Consider the following 18,817-nt stretch of genomic DNA (forward strand, 5'->3'; position numbering starts at 1 on the left):
CCTCCTCAGTCTTGTCAGCCCCTCCTCAGTCTTGTCAGCCCCTCCTCAGTCTCGTCAGCCCCTCCTCAGTCTCGTCAGCCCCTCTCAGTCCTCAGTCTCGTCAGCCCCTCCTCAGTCTCGTCAGCCCCTCCTCAGTCTCGTAAGCCCCTCCTCAGTCTCGTCAGCCCCTCCTCAGTCTCGTCAGCCCCTCTCAGTCCTCAGTCTCGTCAGCCCCTCCTCAGTCTCGTCAGCCCCTCCTCAGTCTCGTAAGCCCCTCCTCAGTCTCGTCAACCGCTCCTCAGTCTCGTCAGCCCCTCCTCAGTCTCGTCAAATCAAATCAAATCAAATTTTATTGGCCACATGCGCCGAATACAACAATGCAGACATTACAGTGAAATGCTTACTTACAGCCCTTAACCAACAGTGCATTTATTTTTAATAAAAAAGTAAAATAAAACAACAACAAAAAAGTGTTGAGAAAAAAAGAGCAGGAGTAAAATTAAATAACAGTAGGGAGGCTATATATACAGGGGGGTACCGGTGCAGAGTCAATGTGCGGGGGCACCGGCTAGTTGAGGTAGTTGAAGTAATATGTACATGTGGGTAGAGTTAAAGTGACTATGCATAAATAATTAACAGAGTAGCAGTAGCGTAAAAAGATGGGGTGGGGGGGCAGTGCAAATAGTCCGGGTAGCCATGATTAGCTGTTCAGGAGTCTTATGGCTTGGGGGTAGAAGCTGTTGAGAAGTCTTTTGGACCTAGACTTGGCACTCCGGTACCGCTTGCCGTGCGGTAGCAGAGAGAACAGTCTATGACTAGGGTGGCTGGAGTCTTTGACAATTTTGAGGGCCTTCCTCTGACACCGCTTGGTATAGAGGTCCTGGATGGCAGGAAGCTTGGCCCCAGTGATGTACTGGGCCGTACGCACTACCCTCTGTAGTGCCTTGCGGTCGGAGGCCAAGCAGTTGCCATACCAGGCGGTGATGCAACCAGTCAAGATGCTCTCGATGGTGCAGCTGTAGAATTTTTTGAGGATCTGAGGACCCATGCCGAATCTTTTCAGTCTCCTGAGGGGGAATAGGCTTTGTCGTGCCCTCTTCACGACTGTCTTGGTGTGTTTGGACCATGATAGTTTGTTGGTGATGTGGACACCAAGGAACTTTAAGCTCTCAACCTGTTCCACTACAGCCCCATCGATGAGAATGGGGGCGTGCTCAGTCCTCTTTTTTTTTCCTGTAGTCCACAATCATCTCCTTTGTCTTGGTCACATTGAGAGAGAGGTTGTTATCCTGGCACCACACGGCCAGGTCTCTGACCTCCTCCCTATAGGCTGTCTCATCGTTGTCGGTGATCAGGCCTACCACTGTTGTGTCGTCGGCAAACTTAATGATGGTGTTGGAGTCGTGCCTGGCCATGCAGTCATGGGTGAACAGCGAGTACAGGAGGGGACTGAGCACGCACCCCTGAGGGGCCCCCGTGTTGAGGATCAGTGTGGCAGATGTGTTGTTACCTACCCTTACCACCTGGGTGCGGCCCGTCAGGAAGTCCAGGATCCAGTTGCAGAGGGAGGTGTTTAGTCCCAGGATCCTTAGCTTAGTGATGAGCTTTGAGGGCACTATGGTGTTAAATGCTGAGCTGTAGTCAATTAATAGCATTCTCACATAGGTGTTCCTCTTGTCCAGGTGGGAAAGGGCAGTGTGGAGTGCAATAGAGATTGCATCATCTGTGGATCTGTTGGGGCGGTATGCAAATTGGAGTGGGTCTAGGGTTTCTGGGATAATGGTGTTGATGTGAGCCATGACCAGCCTTTCAAAGCACTTCATGGCTACAGACGTCAGTGCTACGGGTCGGTAGTCATTTAGGCAGGTTATCTTAGTGTCCTTGGGCACGGGGACTATGGTGGTCTGCTTGAAACATGTTGGTATTACAGACTCAGTCAGGGACATGTTGAAAATGTCTGTGAAGACACTTGCCAGTTGGTCAGCACATGCTCGGAGTACACGTCCTGGTAATCCGTCTGGCCCTGCAGCCTTGTGAATGTTGACCTGCTTAAAAGTCTTACTCACATCGGCTACGGAGAGCGTGATCACATAGTCATCCGGACCAACTGGTGCTCTCATGCATGCTTCAGTGTTGCTTGCCTCAAAGCGAGCATAGAAGTGGTTTAGCTCGTCTGGTAGGCTTGTGTCACTGGGAAGCTCGCGGCTGTGCTTCCTTTTGTAGTCTGTAATAGTTTTCAAGCCCTGCCACATCCGACGAGCGTCAGAGCCGGTGTAGTACGATTCAATCTTAGTCCTGTATTGACTCTTTGCCTGTTTGATGGTTTGTCGGAGGGCATAGCGGGATTTCTTATAAGCGTCCGGGTTAGAGTCCCGCTCCTTGAAAGCGGCAGCTCTACCCTTTAGCTCAGTGCGGATGTTTCCTGTAATCCATGGCTTCTGGTTGGGGTATGTACGTACGGTCACTGTGGGGACGACATAAACAATGCACTTATTGATGAAGCCAGTGACTGATGTGGTGTACTCCTCAATGCTATCTGAAGAATCCCGGAACATGTTCCAGTCTGTGCTAGCAAAACAGTCCTGTAGCTTAGCATCTGCGTCATCTGACCACGTTTTTATTAACCGAGTCACTGGTGCTACCTGCTTTAGTTTTTGCTTATAAGCAGGAATCAGGAGGTATGGAGTTATGGTCAGATTTGCCAAATGGAGGGCGAGGGAGAGCTTTGTATGCGTCTCTGTGTGTGGAGTAAAGGTGGTCTAGAGTTTTTTTTCCTCTGGTTGCACATTTAACATGCTGGTAGAAATTAGGTAGAACGGATTTAAGTTTCCCTGCATTAAAGTCCCCGGCCACTAGGAGCGCTGCCTCTGGATGAGCGTTTTCCTGTTGACTTATGGCCTTATACAGCTCATTCAGTGCAATCTTAATGCCAGCATTGGTTTGTGGTGGTAAATAGACAGCTATGAAAAATATAGATGAAAACTCTCTTGGTAAATAGTGTGGTCTACAGCTTATCATAAGATACTCTACCTCAGGCGAGCAAAACCTTGAGACTTCCTTAGTATTTGATTTTGTGCACCAGCTGTTGTTTACAAATATACACAGACCGCCACCCCTTGTCTTACCGGAGTCAGCCGTTCTATCCTGCCGATGTAGCGTATAGCCCGCTAGCTGTATGTTATCCATGTCGTCGTTCAGCCACGACTCGGTGAAACATAAGATATTACAGTTTTTAATGTCCCGTTGGTAAGATAACCGTAATCTTTGGTCATCCAATTTATTTTCCAATGATTGAAGATTGGCTAATAGGATTGATGGGAGCGGCAGTTTACTCGCTCGCCGTCGGATCCTTACAAGGCACCCCGACCTACGTCCACGATATCTCTGTCTCTTCCTCATGCGAATGACGGGGATTTGGGCCTTGTCGGGTGTCTGTAGGATATCCTTCGCGGCCGCCTCGTTGAAGAAAAATTATTCGTCCAATACGAGGTGAGTAATCGCTGTCCTGATATCCAGAAGCTCTTTTTGGTTATAAGAGACAATGGCAGAAACATTATGTACAAAATAAATTACAAATAACGCGGAAAAACACACATAATAGTACAATTGGTTAGAGGGCTGTCAGCCCCTCCTCAGTCTCGTCAACCCCTCCTCAGTCTTGTCAGCCCCTCCTCAGTCTCGTCAGCCCCTCCTCAGTCTATCGTCTCTTTTATCTTCTCCTCCTCTTCATCCCCCTCTTCTTTAATCTATTCAATGGACTCCGCTGTGTCTCTGCCAGCTTGCTCTCTGAACCTCCTAAAAAGGGGTGAGAGTGGGTAAAGGGAAGAGCTTGCATTCAGATCAGACTGATCAGCGTCAGCGGTCACTGCATGGCAAAGATGCCAACGTGAGGTGTAACAACGTAATCCTTTGGAGTTTGTGCTGGGAGAAACTTATCTTTAGCACTAAGATATTTCCATAGCCAACTAGCTGGATAAGATTCACCATTGAGACCATCCTGTCGGGCTGTATCACCGCCTGGTACGGCAACTGCACCATCCGCAACCACAGGGCTCTCCAGAGGGCGGTGCGGTCTGCCCAACGCATCACCGGGGGCACACTGCCTGCCCTCAAGGACATCTACAGCACCCGGTGTCACAGGAAGGCCAAGAAGATCATCAAGGACCTCAGCCACCCGAGCCACGGCCTGTTTGCCATCTAGAAGGTGGAGACAGTACAGGTGCATCAAAGCTGAGACCCGAGAGACTGAAAAACAGCTTCTATCTCCAGGCCATCAGACTGTTAAATAGTCACCACTAGCCAGCCTCCACCCAGTTCCCTGCCCTGGACTTTAGTCAATGTTACCAGCCAGCTACCACCCCGGTACTCAACCCTGCACCTTAGAGACTGCTGCCCTAAGTTCATAGTCACTGAACACTGGTCACTTTAATAATGTTTACATACTGTTTTATCCACTTCATATGTATATACTGTATTCTAGTCAAGGCTCATCCTATATAATTTCTGCTGGACACACCTTTTCTATTCATATACTGTCAATAATGTCTATACATACCATCATATAGATATATATTTATATTCCGGACTCCGACATTGCTCGTTCTAATATTTCTATATTTTTAGGATTTGCGTGTATTGCTTTGTATTGATAGATATTACTGCACTGTTGGAGCTAGGAACATAAGCATTTCATTACACCCGCAATAACATCTACAAAATATGTGTACACAACCAATAACATTTTATTTTATTTGACACACACACACCATGTTGAAGACATCAGTGAGGGAGGCCCCTGGCTCTAGTCCTATAAAGCCAGCCTGTTAAAGTAGTGCTCCTCCTCCCCTTAGGATCACTGGGGATAATCAGGACCAGAGGTCTGGGTCTGGAGCCACTCACCAGTCTATGAGCCTGGTCTGCTGAACAATATACAGTATACAGCTATGTAGCTACCTGTGTCAGTATGTGCCTATACATTAATCCACCTCTGAGATGTGACTGCTATTTAAGATGGCAGCTGTTATTTCTTACATTTTATTATACACAGCTGGGTTGCGTAATGGTTATTTCTCACTTTATCTGTGTTGAGGACATGCAGAAGGGCAATACCCTTCGATGTGCGGTGTACTGGGTGGCTCCTCTTTAGACAGGCTGTAGTGAGTGGAGTGTTTGAGGCTATCCCAGTGTCTGCTCCAGCCAGGCCTGTGGTGTGGGCTAGCTTGGTGGCTGTGGGACTCCAGGGTGTGGAACGTAGAGCATGTCCGCTCAGGGCCAGAGGCCAGGTCTCCAGTATGCAGGAAGCCTGCTGGACAGGACCCCTCCAGGATGTAACTGTCAGCTGATCCCTTCTGGGAGGGAAGGGGAAGCTGGCAGGTGTGGATGGGAATGGGGGGTAGAGAGGGGATGGGGGTAGTGTGTGTGTGTGTGGCTGACAGTGACATTGGGAAGGTTTGTTATATTATATATTACTCCCCTCCTTCCTCCCTCCCTCCATCCTCCTCCTCCATCCTCCTCCTCCATCCTCCTCCTCCTCCTCCTCCTCCTCCTCCTCCTCCTCCTCCTCCTCTTCTTTCCTCCTCCTGCCAACTCACCCTCTGCAGCTGTGGAGGCCTCCTGTAGTGGAAAGACTTTGTGGAAAGAGGAACACAGAGAAAGAGTGTGTGTGTCCCTGTGTGTGTGTGTCCCTGTGTGTGTCCCTGTGTGTGTGTGTCCCTGTGTGTGTGTGTCCCTGTGTGTGTGTGTCCCTGTGTGTGTGTGTCCCTGTGTGTGTGTGTCCCTGTGTGTGTGTGTCCCTGTGTGTGTGTCCCTGTGTGTGTGTCCCTGTGTGTGTCCCTGTGTGTGTGTGTCCCTGTGTGTGTGTGTCCCTGTGTGTGTGTGTCCCTGTGTGTGTGTGTCCCTGTGTGTGTGTGTCCCTGTGTGTGTGTGTCCCTGTGTGTGTGTCCCTGTGTGTGTGTCCCTGTGTGTGTCCCTGTGTGTGTGTCCCTGTGTGTGTGTCCCTGTGTGTGTGTCCCTGTGTGTGTGTCCCTGTGTGTGTGTCTGTGTGTGTGTCCCTGTGTGTGTCCCTGTGTGTGTGTCCCTGTGTGTGTGTCCCTGTGTGTGTGTCCCTGTGTGTGTCCCTGTGTGTGTGTCCCTGTGTGTGTGTCCCTGTGTGTGTGTCCCTGTGTGTGTGTCCCTGTGTGTGTCCCTGTGTGTGTGTCCCTGTGTGGGTCCCTGTGTGTGTGTCCCTGTGTGTGTGTCCCTGTGTGTGTGTCCCTGTGTGTGTGTCCCTGTGTGTGTGTCCCTGTGTGTGTCCCTGTGTGTGTCCCTGTGTGTGTCCCTGTGTGTGTCCCTGTGTGTGTCCCTGTGTGTGTCCCTGTGTGTGTCCCTGTGTGTGTGTCCCTGTGTGTGTGTGTCCCTGTGTGTGTGTGTCCCTGTGTGTGTGTCCCTGTGTGTGTGTCCCTGTGTGTGTGTCCCTGTGTGTGTCCCTGTGTGTGTGTCCCTGTGTGTGTCCCTGTGTGTGTGTCCCTGTGTGTGTCCCTGTGTGTGTGTCCCTGTGTGTGTGTCCCTGTGTGTGTCCCTGTGTGTGTGTCCCTGTGTGTGTGTCCCTGTGTGTGTGTCCCTGTGTGTGTGTCCCTGTGTGTGTGTCCCTGTGTGTGTGTCCCTGTGTGTGTGTCCCTGTGTGTGTCCCTGTGTGTGTGTCCCTGTGTGTGTGTCCCTGTGTGTGTGTCCCTGTGTGTGTCCCTGTGTGTGTGTCCCTGTGTGTGTGCCCTGTGTGTGTGTCCCTGTGTGTGTGTCCCTGTGTGTGTGTCCCTGTGTGTGTGTCCCTGTGTGTGTGTCCCTGTGTGTGTGTCCCTGTGTGTGTGTCCCTGTGTGTGTGTCCCTGTGTGTGTGTCCCTGTGTGTGTGTCCCTGTGTGTGTGTCCCTGTGTGTGTGTCCCTGTGTGTGTGTCCCTGTGTGTGTCCCTGTGTGTGTGTCCCTGTGTGTGTGTCCCTGTGTGTGTGTCCCTGTGTGTGTGTCCCTGTGTGTGTGTCCCTGTGTGTGTCCCTGTGTGTGTGTCCCTGTGTGTGTGTCCCTGTGTGTGTGTCCCTGTGTGTGTGTCCCTGTGTGTGTGTCCCTGTGTGTGTGTCCCTGTGTGTGTGTCCCTGTGTGTGTGTCCCTGTGTGTGTGTCCCTGTGTGTGTGTCCCTGTGTGTGTCCCTGTGTGTGTCCCTGTGTGTGTGTCCCTGTGTGTGTGTCCCTGTGTGTGTGTCCCTGTGTGTGTGTCCCTGTGTGTGTGTCCCCTGTGTGTGTCCCTGTGTGTGTCCCTGTGTGTGTGTCCCTGTGTGTGTGTCCCTGTGTGTGTGTCCCTGTGTGTGTCCCTGTGTGTGTGTCCCTGTGTGTGTGCCCTGTGTGTGTGTCCCTGTGTGTGTGTCCCTGTGTGTGTGTCCCTGTGTGTGTGTCCCTGTGTGTGTGTCCCTGTGTGTGTGTCCCTGTGTGTGTTCCCTGTGTGTGTGTCCCTGTGTGTGTCCCTGTGTGTGTGTCCCTGTGTGTGTGTCCCTGTGTGTGTGTCCCTGTGTGTGTGTCCCTGTGTGTGTCCCTGTGTGTGTGTCCCTGTGTGTGTGTCCCTGTGTGTGTGTCCCTGTGTGTGTGTCCCTGTGTGTGTGTCCCTGTGTGTGTCCCTGTGTGTGTGTCCCTGTGTGTGTGTCCCTGTGTGTGTCCCTGTGTGTGTGTCCCTGTGTGTGTCCCTGTGTGTGTCCCTGTGTGTGTGTCCCTGTGTGTGTGTCCCTGTGTGTGTGTCCCTGTGTGTGTGTCCCTGTGTGTGTCCCTGTGTGTGTGTCCCTGTGTGTGTGTCCCTGTGTGTGTGTCCCTGTGTGTGTGTCCCTGTGTGTGTGTCCCTGTGTGTGTGTCCCTGTGTGTGTGTCCCTGTGTGTGTGTCCCTGTGTGTGTGTCCCTGTGTGTGTGTCCCTGTGTGTGTGTCCCTGTGTGTGTGTCCCTGTGTGTGTGTCCCTGTGTGTGTGTCCCTGTGTGTGTCCCTGTGTGTGTGCCCTGTGTGTGTGTCCCTGTGTGTGTGTGTCCCTGTGTGTGTGTCCCTGTGTGTGTGTCCCTGTGTGTGTGTCCCTGTGTGTGTGTCCCTGTGTGTGTGTCCCTGTGTGTGTGTCCCTGTGTGTGTCCCTGTGTGTGTGTCCCTGTGTGTGTGCCCTGTGTGTGTGTCCCTGTGTGTGTGTCCCTGTGTGTGTGTCCCTGTGTGTGTCCCTGTGTGTGTGTCCCTGTGTGTGTGTCCCTGTGTGTGTGTCCCTGTGTGTGTGTCCCTGTGTGTGTGTCCCTGTGTGTGTGTCCCTGTGTGTGTGTCCCTGTGTGTGTGTCCCTGTGTGTGTGTCCCTGTGTGTGTTCCCTGTGTGTGTGTCCCTGTGTGTGTGTCCCTGTGTGTGTGTCCCTGTGTGTGTGTCCCTGTGTGTGTGTCCCTGTGTGTGTCCCTGTGTGTGTGTCCCTGTGTGTGTGTCCCTGTGTGTGTGTCCCTGTGTGTGTGTCCCTGTGTGTGTGTCCCTGTGTGTGTGTCCCTGTGTGTGTCCCTGTGTGTGTGTCCCTGTGTGTGTGTCCCTGTGTGTGTGTCCCTGTGTGTGTGTCCCTGTGTGTGTGTCCCTGTGTGTGTGTCCCTGTGTGTGTCCCTGTGTGTGTGTCCCTGTGTGTGTGTCCCTGTGTGTGTGTCCCTGTGTGTGTGTCCCTGTGTGTGTGTCCCTGTGTGTGTGTGTCCCTGTGTGTGTGTCCCTGTGTGTGTGTGCCCTGTGTGTGTGTCCCTGTGTGTGTGTCCCTGTGTGTGTGTCCCTGTGTGTGTGTGTCCCTGTGTGTGTGTGTCCCTGTGTGTGTGTCCCTGTGTGTGTGTGTCCCTGTGTGTGTGTCCCTGTGTGTGTGTCCCTGTGTGTGTGTGTCCCTGTGTGTGTGTGTCCCTGTGTGTGTGTCCCTGTGTGTGTGTCCCTGTGTGTGTGTGTCCCTGTGTGTGTGTCCCTGTGTGTGTGTCCCTGTGTGTGTGTCCCTGTGTGTGTGTCCCTGTGTGTGTGTCCCTGTGTGTGTATCCCTGTGTGTGTGTCCCTGTGTGTGTGTCCCTGTGTGTGTGTCCCTGTGTGTGTGTCCCTGTGTGTGTGTCCCTGTGTGTGTGTGTCCCTGTGTGTGTGTGTCCCTGTGTGTGTGTCCCTGTGTGTGTGTGTCCCTGTGTGTGTGTCCCTGTGTGTGTGTCCCTGTGTGTGTGTCCCTGTGTGTGTGTGTCCCTGTGTGTGTGTGTCCCTGTGTGTGTGTCCCTGTGTGTGTGTGTCCCTGTGTGTGTGTCCCTGTGTGTGTGTCCCTGTGTGTGTGTCCCTGTGTGTGTGTCCCTGTGTGTGTGTGTCCCTGTGTGTGTGTCCCTGTGTGTGTGTCCCTGTGTGTGTGTGTCCCTGTGTGTGTGTCCCTGTGTGTGTGTCCCTGTGTGTGTGTCCCTGTGTGTGTGTCCCTGTGTGTGTGTCCCTGTGTGTGTATCCCTGTGTGTGTGTCCCTGTGTGTGTGTCCCTGTGTGTGTGTCCCTGTGTGTGTCCCTGTGTGTGTGTCCCTGTGTGTGTGTCCCTGTGTGTGTGTGTCTGTGTGTGTGTGTCTGTGTGTGTGTCCCTGTGTGTGTCCCTGTGTGTGTCCCTGTGTGTGTGTCCCTGTGTGTGTGTGTCCCTGTGTGTGTGTCCCTGTGTGTGTATCCCTGTGTGTGTGTCCCTGTGTGTGTATCCCTGTGTGTGTGTCCCGTGTGTGTATCCCTGTGTGTGTCCCTTTGTGTGTGTGCATTTCCATATGCAATACTATAAATGTATGCAAGTTTATGCTTAAACTTGTGCATTTTCTCAATGTCAGGGGTTCTTAAACCTTTTCAGCTGAAGTCCCAAATGAGAAGTTGACTATCCTCCCGTGACCCAAATCATTCTCCAATGAGCCAAACTAAGAATAAATAGTGTGTGATTATAGATGATTGTATATATGTTTGTGTGATACAGGCATAATCACATTGATTTGAAGTGTTGTAAAGAGACAAGACAGAATGGGGAGGTGAGTGTCCAATCCATAGTTTCACTAAAATTGGCGATATTGGTGAATGCAAATACACAGGCAAAGGGCAGTTATGTTACAAATCAGAACCTCTTTCAGGAGAGAGAAAGACAGATGGGCGTTTGTAAGGGCCTCACATGGCCCCTGTTCCCTATATCACTTCCTCTGTTGTCCCAGTGTGTGAGATTCAGCTGGCTAACCTCTGACCTCTCACCTGTACCCCCTTCAGTCACCTGGAAAGGAAATAGCTATATGACAACACAAATAAACTCCCACCACACATCATCCTATCCACACATGGTTGTCAGTGGATCTATCCATCGATCCCCCAAAGCCATCCAGCATCTGGCTGGAAACCCCTGACGCCTCTGGGAGATAGAGTTCTGTGAGGTGGAAGGCTTTTCATGTATTCCTAGGAGCACTGAAGCCAATAGTGAAGGAAATGTGTTGTGAATCGTGCTTTGTCTTATGATGAGTTTGTTTCAGCAAGGAATTAGTATAGTCTCTGGGTATACAAATGGAATAGATTACTCTTCATTGTATTCATCCATCTTCATTATTCCTCAGTCAGAGAATGTTTGATTTGACCCAGTTATTTTAGCAGTTGTACCCTTTCTTTTACCTCTAATACCCTTTTCACACTACTGAACTGAGCCGAACTGTAATGCTCTGGTCTGGCTACACATCCACCATTGTTGCTGGAGCCAGCACAGTTCAGGTTGGCACAGTAGTTTTAAAAGGGTTTAACTGTGTGCAGGCCCAGGGCTGGTAGGTTGATCCTTTCTCATGGACAGACAGGTTCAAGCCAGTCTCTCCTCGCTCCCCTGTAAGAATGGTGTTTCGGAAACACAGAGAGAACAGGAAAGGCAGAGCAGGCTGGGGAAGAATAGAGGGATATCCCCTTACAGGGTTCCCTCCTTTTTCCTTCAGGATAGAGGGCTGAGAAGTTGGGAAGAGGGGGGGTATGTAAATCACTTCACCTGTCTACACACACAGACTCACACACATGCCCGCACATACACACATCACAAACTTCATCGGAGGTCGTCCTCGTCTGGCTGATGTTGTTTCGGTGTGTGATTGTGTATTTGTGTGTGTGTATGCGTGTGTGCGTTCATGCATATGTGTATTGTGTGCCTGCCTGCCTACCTGCGTGTGTGTGTGGTGATGTGAGACCTGACCATCAGCCCTCTGTGGCCCAGTGGATTAAAGCAGGATCAATACTGTCAGATGTTACTGCAGTACCCTGAGAATGAACCCAGGATGCAGCCTGCAGGCGGTGGAGCCTGCAGCCGGTGGAGCCTGCAGCCGGTGGATCCTGCAGCCGGTGGAGCCTGCAGCCGGTGGAGCCTGCAGCTTGGGGCCAGCCTGGGCTTTAGAGCTTAACACCCCATTTTAATTACACTTGACAAGAGAGGAAAAGTAGTATAGCAACTCAGACGAGCTGTTATTTACTGGGTTGTGGGATGGCGTGGCTTAATCACTGAATGCAATTTAATTGCATTGGTGTAGTTGGTGTCCGACCAGGGTAGTAGATGCAAGATTATGTTGAGGATGAATGCACTGCAGCCTATAGATGTTGTGTTGGATTGATTACTTTTGACATTTTCCTTGAAGATTTTGGTTGGAGAAAATAACTGCAATAGCTGAGCTGACTGGGGTCCCTTGTTGTAATATGCAATTCCGCCCCCCAGTGGTTCTGTAAACCCACACTTATAGAACCAATCTCTCTCCTCTCTCCAGGTGCCACCAGGGACATAGGTTCAGCTCTGACCAGGATGTGCATGAGACACCGCAGCATAGAGACTAAACTACGCTACTTCACCAAGTAAGTGGTCCACGTTCAACCTTGCCTGATTCCTCTCCCTACATCTCTGTGCATTGCTAATGGTGCTACAAGTCTCCCTCTTCTTTCCTGTCCTCCCCAGTGCTCTTATGGAAGGCCTAGTCACTCCCCTCCAGGACAGGATAGAGGAATGGAAGAAGACAGCATACCTGCTGGACAAAGACCACGCCAAAGGTGAGTGACAGAACAACCCCGCCATTATGGGGTCAAAGCTTAAGCACTTTGTGACAAATGTGTCATAACTCCAGAGTGAATTTTCCCTCTTTCTTCCTCAGAATACAAGCGGTCTCGTCAGGAGATAAAGAGGAAGTCCTCAGACACCATGAAGCTCCAGAAGAAAGCCAGGAAAGGTAACATCTAACCGCACCCTGTAACATGATCTGATTGGCCTCTTCTTCCAGGCTTTAGATAGAGGATGTTGGTAGTACTGCTAGTTACCATCACCTAACTGGGAGATTGCACCACCTAGTGCCCTGAATGTGAAATGCATTGTCATGTGTTTCCAATGAGGGGTAATTCAGAAATGTGTAATTCAAAAGGTTTGGAGAGTTTTTGAGGGGTCAAAAAATATAAGGTTTATGTGTACAACAGCAAGTCCCGCTTTTATCTATCTCCATACTTATAACGCTGACAGTGATAACTCTAATATTGGGCTTTCTGTCTATGCTTTCTTTCCCCCCCCCTCCTTCCCCTCTTCCCTCTTTCCACCCATGCTACCTATCTGTCTACTCCTCTGCCCCCTCACTGGCCTATTCCCCTGCTGTAGAGCTTCTAGGTATGTGTGCTGTGCTGTCACATTCTTATATGCATTGCATGAGGCATTTCATGATAATGCTATAGTTATTGTCCAGTGTGTGTGTGAATGTGTGTGTGTCCTGCATCATCACGTCATTGTGTGTGACCATCTTACCAATAGTGTTGTGTCTGTCTGATACTGGTGTCTCCTAATATTCCTCCATCACTGTTATCATCCCAACTCCTCTTCATACCCCTCTTAGTCATCATGTCACCATGTTTCATACATGACAGCTGAATATTTCATCACAGTGTTGTGTTTTCCTGTGCTTGTTAACCATTTTCATTTCAGGACCTCCATCCATATCAAGTGGTTGTTGCTCATCTCATTTAGGACTCACATGGTCTCATATGTGCTGTAGTTTCATCCTATTCTCACTGACACATTGTTTCATTTCACTGTAGTGTTGTTCTTCAATGGCGGTCTGGCCTATGGCACACCGGCAGGCCCAAACTTAGCAGAGTGTTCTAATCACCAGTCTTTCTTTTCCCCCTCCCTTCTCATTTCATCCTCATCCTCTATCCATCTTACCCAATGCCCCTCATCGGCACCCTGTTCCCCCTTCTCTCACTATTGACCCCTCCCTCCGCTATCCCCTGACCCGTTCTCTCTTCTACCTCTTCTCATCTTCCCTCCTCTATCTCCTCTTCTCTCTTTACCCCCCTACCCCCTTCCCTTCCCCAGGCCGGGGGAACCTGCGTCCCCAGCTGGACAGTGCCATGCAGGACGTCAGTGACCTCTACCTGCTGATGGGGGAGACAGAGAAGCAGGCGGTGCGCCGGGCCCTCCTGGAGGAGAGGGGGCGCTACTGTTCCTTCATCAACCTGCTGCAGCCTGTGGTGGTGAGCACAGATCTAGGATCAGATTACCCTCCCCATATCTGAACCTTAACCAGTATGTGGAAAAATCTTGCCTGACTGTAGATCAGGGTATGGTGATGAGAGAGGAGGGCTGCTGAGATACCAGAGTGGGGTGGGCTCTGGGGAGAAGTTGCCTTGTTTTTAGGCACAGATTTAGAATCTGCTTACCTTCCCCACATCCTAACCTTAACCATTATATGGAAAACTTGACGTACTATAGATCAGTGTCAGGTGTAACTGCATCCTACAGTCCACGGTAGGGTTGTTTAGTGGGCGTCATCTGGATAGAACATAAAGGGATGTGTTTCAGCTTTCATGTTAAAGTTATTTAAGTTCGTCACAGTTATTTCAGCTAATCTATTTCAGTTATTTCAGTTAGTCGTAATGCACATGCTGTTGTGTCTTTGAATTTGTGTTGCTGAGTAGAAGGTGTTGTTGTTGATCCTTAGAATGGAGAGATAGGCATGCTGGGAGAGATCACTCACCTGCAGGCCATTGTTGATGACCTTACAGTGCTGACTGAAGACCCGCACAAACTGCCCCCGGCTAGTGAGCAGGTATGTACAGTACTCTCCAATATACCTGAACACAAAACACACTCCTGTCCATACACATGTACTCATCATGCAAGCACACATGCTCAACGAGTAGCAAAGACAGGTAACCAGCGGCAATTAACACACATACACACAGAAACCCTAGAGTAATTCAATCAACTTGTGGTCAAATAGGTAATGCGGTATTCAGACTTCAGATCCAGATTTAACTCTGATTTACATTGACACCAATGACTGATTTACACGAAAGTCTGAGTTTAGTGAATAGATCTCAGGTCTGAATACTGCACTGAGTTTATGTATTGCTTTTGCTAACTGTGTGTTGTGCTATGCTTCTCCCTCCTCTCCTCAGGTGATCGGGGACCTGAAGGGTTCAGACTACAGTTGGTCCTACCAGACCCCTCCCTCCTCACCCAGCAGTGCTACTTCCAGGAAGAGCAGTATGTGCAGTATCCTCCAGATGCCCGGTTCCGGTGCCCACCGCCTAAGCAGTGTTTCCTCCCACGACTCAGGGTTTATCTCTCAGGATGCCAACACCCATTCCAAGCCCCCCTCACCCATGCCCTCTGACATCACCAGCCAGGTAGGCACACCTCTGAGTCAGACCCTAGACTCCACTCCAGGTTCTCCGCCACGTTCGTGATTAACAAGACTTGGGAGTATGGTAACACTTAAGACTAGTCAGACCCATGATGAAGACAATCCTCTTTTTGGATGGTATTTGTTATTGCTTATACAATCAAGCCTGTAAGATGATGCTAGAGTTTTTTCCCCATTATACTTGGCCAACGGTTGTTAGAATTACTCTGTAAATAGAATGCACATCAGGGAGAGAAACTGATGCAGTGTTCCATAGCAAAAGAGAAATCTACTGTGTTAGTTTGTCATAGAAGTGTCCTCTTATCTCACTCCTTCCATCTCCAAAAGACCACCAGCTCAGCCTCTTCTGAGGCATCAGAAACCTGCCAGTCTCTCAGCGGGTGCAACTCTCCCACCGCGGTTAGTACACACTCACATACACACACACGTATTGTGGCCCCCAGGGATCTTCCTAAGGTATGCGATAAACACGCTGACTCAGACATGTTTGTCCATTCCGCAGTTTGGCTCATGCTCATCCTTCGGTACCTTCCGCTCCACTCTCTCTTGCACTGGCTCCATCAGGCCTCTCTCTGGCATACTTCCTGGGTCCCCCACATTTAACCGCTCTCCCGGAGCCAAAACCCCCTCACCCACATCAAAGGTTCCTAGCTGGAAGGTTTGTTTTCATTTGCCGTTTTTCCTTTTGAGTTGTCTCTTTTTAATATTTTATTTGCCTAATTGCTTTTCCCTTGGTTTTAACAACTAATTTGCATAATTCATGATGCATAGTAACTTTATGATCTCTCTATCCATTCTGTTGTCAAACTCAGCTTTCAAATCTCTCATGCCAAAGATTTGCTAAAACTCATTGTAAAAACATTTTCATGCTTAAGCCTCAGCATTTTAGCCTGGTCTCAGATCTATTTGTGTTGTCTTGCCAAATCCTATGGTCATTGACATGAGTTGGCAAGACTTCATGGACCCCCATACTGCTTCCATTGTACCACAAGGAAAAAGACTCCTGAACGGCTGATTGATAGACATGTCCTATCCAAGGGTACATTGTTTAGTTCATTTCCTCATTGCCTCAATAATATCGCCACAGGATTGGTCCAAAACGAGTACCTACGAGCCCTTATTGGCTACCACGCTGCAGCGAAGGAGAGAGTCATTGGAAAGGATGAGAGAGCAGGCGGTTCCTTCCAGTCCTAAAGGGTTCTCTGGGATGCATCCACACACCCCAGACACTCATAGGTCCATTCTGGCCCAAGCTGCTATAGCCACAGCCAAGGTAATGATGAGCACACAGTGGATACAGCACTCAACCAACAGCATTCATTGTTGAAATATGGATTTTAATGTTTGTCACTACTGTATGGTAATATGAGTCTCTTCTCTCTTTCTCTCACTCTCTTCTACCTCTCTGCCTGCGCATGCGTGTGTGTGTGTGTGAGCGTGTGCGTCTCTGTGTGCCTGCGTCTCTCTCTGTGGATGTGTGTGTGTGTGTGTGTATGCCTGCGTCTCTGTGTGTGTGTGTGTGTGTGTGTGTGTGTGTGTGTGTGTGTATGCCTGCGTCTCTGTGTGTGTGTGTGTGTGTGCAGCACGGCGGTGAGACCATGTCCCCAGCAGCCAGTACACTAGCCATGGTGCTGATCCGGGGTCTCAGTGTGGAGCATCAGAAAAATAGCAGGGAATCTCTGCAGTACTCCAGTGGCTACAGCACCCAGACCAACACACCATCCTGCTCAGAGGACACCATCCCCTCACAGGGTAACACTCTACACGTATACCTTTAACAGTACCCTACAGCACAGTATATATATTTTTTACTTTTATTTATGCAGGTTATTCTCATTGAGATAAAATATCTTACATACAGTACCTAGATAATATACCTTCTCAAAGCAACATACACTCTCAAAGTAATGTACACTCTAGTATACACATTTTTCCTCAAGGTAAATACTGTATCATAGTAAATAAGATGTATTTATCCTTATCCAAATGATCACACATTATTAGATCAGAAACAAATATAATCCATCCCCTTAGAAAAACCCGCTCTCATTTGGTATAGGACGCCATCCCTTGACCAGACTACATTGTCTTTCTCCATTGTTCAGGGTCTGACTATGATTGCTACTCTCTGAACGGGGATGCTGGCACCAGCAGGGAGGCCGACTTTGACAAGTCCTCCACCATCCCCCGCCACAGCAACATCGCACAGAACTACCGCCGCATGATCCAAACCAAAAGGCCTGCCAGCACCGCCGGGCTGCCAGCCGGAGTGAGCCCTCCTGGGGGTACGCATGGAGCGACTGCAGGGGGTGATGGAGGTCGTGACGGGGGGCACGGAGCCATCACCTCTGGAACAGCCACCATCCGCCGAACCCCCTCCTCCAAAATGGGGGTGAGACGCACCCCTTCCACCTCGGGCCCCATCCCCATCCGCCCCCCCATCGTTCCAGTCAAGACCCCCACTGTGCCAGACTCTCCAGGCTACTCCCCTGGCTACTCCCCTGGCTACTCCACTAGCCCCACCCAACAGTGCATGGGCAGCGAAGAGTACCTGAATGGGGATGAGACTCCACCCAGTGCCCTGGAGTACATGAAGTCCTCCCCCAAGCGGCTGAGCCTGCCTGACACCAGCGCCTGGGGCTCCGAAGGGGGGCTGGACCGGAGCGTCTATGCCCAGCAGCCCCCTAGTATGGCTGGCCTCAGCCCAGAGGAAGACTCCCAGCTGGCCGCCAACCGCCACAGCCTGGTGGAGAAGATAGGAGAGCTGGCGGCCAGCGCCCACGCCCTGGGCGAGGGTCAGTTCCCCTTCCCCCCTCTGGACCTTCTGCCAGCGGACCCAGTCGGGACCAACTCTGTACCTCAACACCCACAACACCTACCCCCCGAGCCCCAGGAGGGAGTGGATATGCTGGTGTCCATAAGGAGGGGTGTGAGGCTCCGCAAGGCGGTCTCCAACGACAGATCAGCCCCCAGGATACTGCAGGATACTGCCGCAGCCTCCAGGATACTGCATGATACTGCCGCAGCCTCCAGGATACTGCAGGATACTGCCGCAGCCTCCAGGATACTGCGGTAGTATCTCCTGGGACTGACCCCAGAACTGTGGTACCCTTACTTATAATAAGCTCAACCTCTAGTAGTGAAATGAATGAACACTCAGCCTATACAGGAAAACACTGTATGAAATGAAAGGGAAAACGAGTGTCAATGTGTAAAGATTTTATGAATGGCCATGGGTGGCCAATGGAGAAATATCATATATTTGTATGTCGTATTCCTATTTCCTATGTTGTCTGTGGGCTTAGTGGCTTTGGTTGTCTATTTCCTCTGTCTCCTGATGCGTCAGCCCAGACACCTTCCCTTATTCACAAAGTGTCTCAGAGTAGGTGTGCTGATCTAGGATCAATTTAGCCTTTCAGAAATTCCCGACTTGCTAATTGGTTGTAGTTATACACGTGGCACGTTCAACCAATAATAAGTCGTACATTTAAGAGTTTCCTAGTTCCGACTAGCTCGTGAACGTGGCATATCACAGCCATCTGTCATCTGAAAGTGATGGGGTCAAGTTGCTCCGTGAGCCTGTCTGTATGTTATGTCTTACTATGCTGATGTTTATATTACTGTTTGTAAAATAAGCTGAAAACCAATTGTGTATGTCACATATCGGATAAATGTAAAAGTCATGTAAAATAGGACACGATATGGCAGTGTTTTTATTGGTGTACTGTACTATCAATATATTCTGCAATTAAACCAACCTTTTCTACAGAACAATGTTGACCTTTATTTTGTATGATGCACATAAAATTGAGGTTTTACAGATTTTATGCCTTAGCCTATAGGCTAATTGAAAATCTAAGTAAGCCTAGTTCTCTTATGGAATTGTTATAAGGCTATGTAGTAGTTTTAGATAAAGGAGCAAAGGGTGCGAGAAGAGCACATGGTTATCATGATGGTGGTGTAAGAGCCATTTTGGAGGAGGAATAATGGTCTGGGGCGGTTTTTCATGGTTCGGGGTAGCCTTCCAGAACCTGTCTACTGTTGAGGCATGCAATGGAATCGCAATATCCTTATCCTTAGTTCCAGTGAAGGGAAATCTTAACGCTACAGCATACAATGACATTCTAGGCGATTCTGTGCTTATAACTTTGTGGCAACAGTTTGGG

The 18,817-nt window shown here is 49.9% G+C and overlaps 1 protein-coding gene across 8 annotated transcripts in view; it reads left to right on the plus strand.

The window, feature by feature from the left end:
• The window catches only part of LOC121532272 (protein MTSS 2-like), a 40,683-nt gene extending 22,273 nt beyond the window's left edge, over positions 1–18,410 (plus strand). For 2 of the 8 annotated variants that reach the window (XM_045205006.1, XM_045205014.1), the window contains exons 4-15: positions 11,736–11,820; positions 11,921–12,012; positions 12,114–12,188; positions 12,605–12,613; positions 13,319–13,476; positions 13,944–14,051; positions 14,404–14,634; positions 14,976–15,050; positions 15,154–15,309; positions 15,739–15,924; positions 16,235–16,403; positions 16,757–18,410. In XM_045205006.1, coding sequence (XP_045060941.1) covers positions 11,736–11,820; positions 11,921–12,012; positions 12,114–12,188; positions 12,605–12,613; positions 13,319–13,476; positions 13,944–14,051; positions 14,404–14,634; positions 14,976–15,050; positions 15,154–15,309; positions 15,739–15,924; positions 16,235–16,403; positions 16,757–17,727 — 2,315 coding nt within the window. In that variant the 3' untranslated portion in view covers positions 17,728–18,410. The remainder of the gene's footprint in view (positions 1–11,735; positions 11,821–11,920; positions 12,013–12,113; positions 12,189–12,604; positions 12,614–13,318; positions 13,477–13,943; positions 14,052–14,403; positions 14,635–14,975; positions 15,051–15,153; positions 15,310–15,738; positions 15,925–16,234; positions 16,404–16,756) is intronic. The other 6 variants (XM_045205007.1, XM_045205010.1, XM_045205011.1 and 3 more) reach the window with 6 other exon arrangements.
• The last annotated feature ends 407 nt before the right edge of the window (positions 18,411–18,817 follow it).

This window comes from Coregonus clupeaformis, chromosome 19 (genome assembly GCF_020615455.1).
Source record: "Coregonus clupeaformis isolate EN_2021a chromosome 19, ASM2061545v1, whole genome shotgun sequence".
NCBI classification, from domain to species: Eukaryota; Metazoa; Chordata; class Actinopteri; order Salmoniformes; family Salmonidae; genus Coregonus; species Coregonus clupeaformis.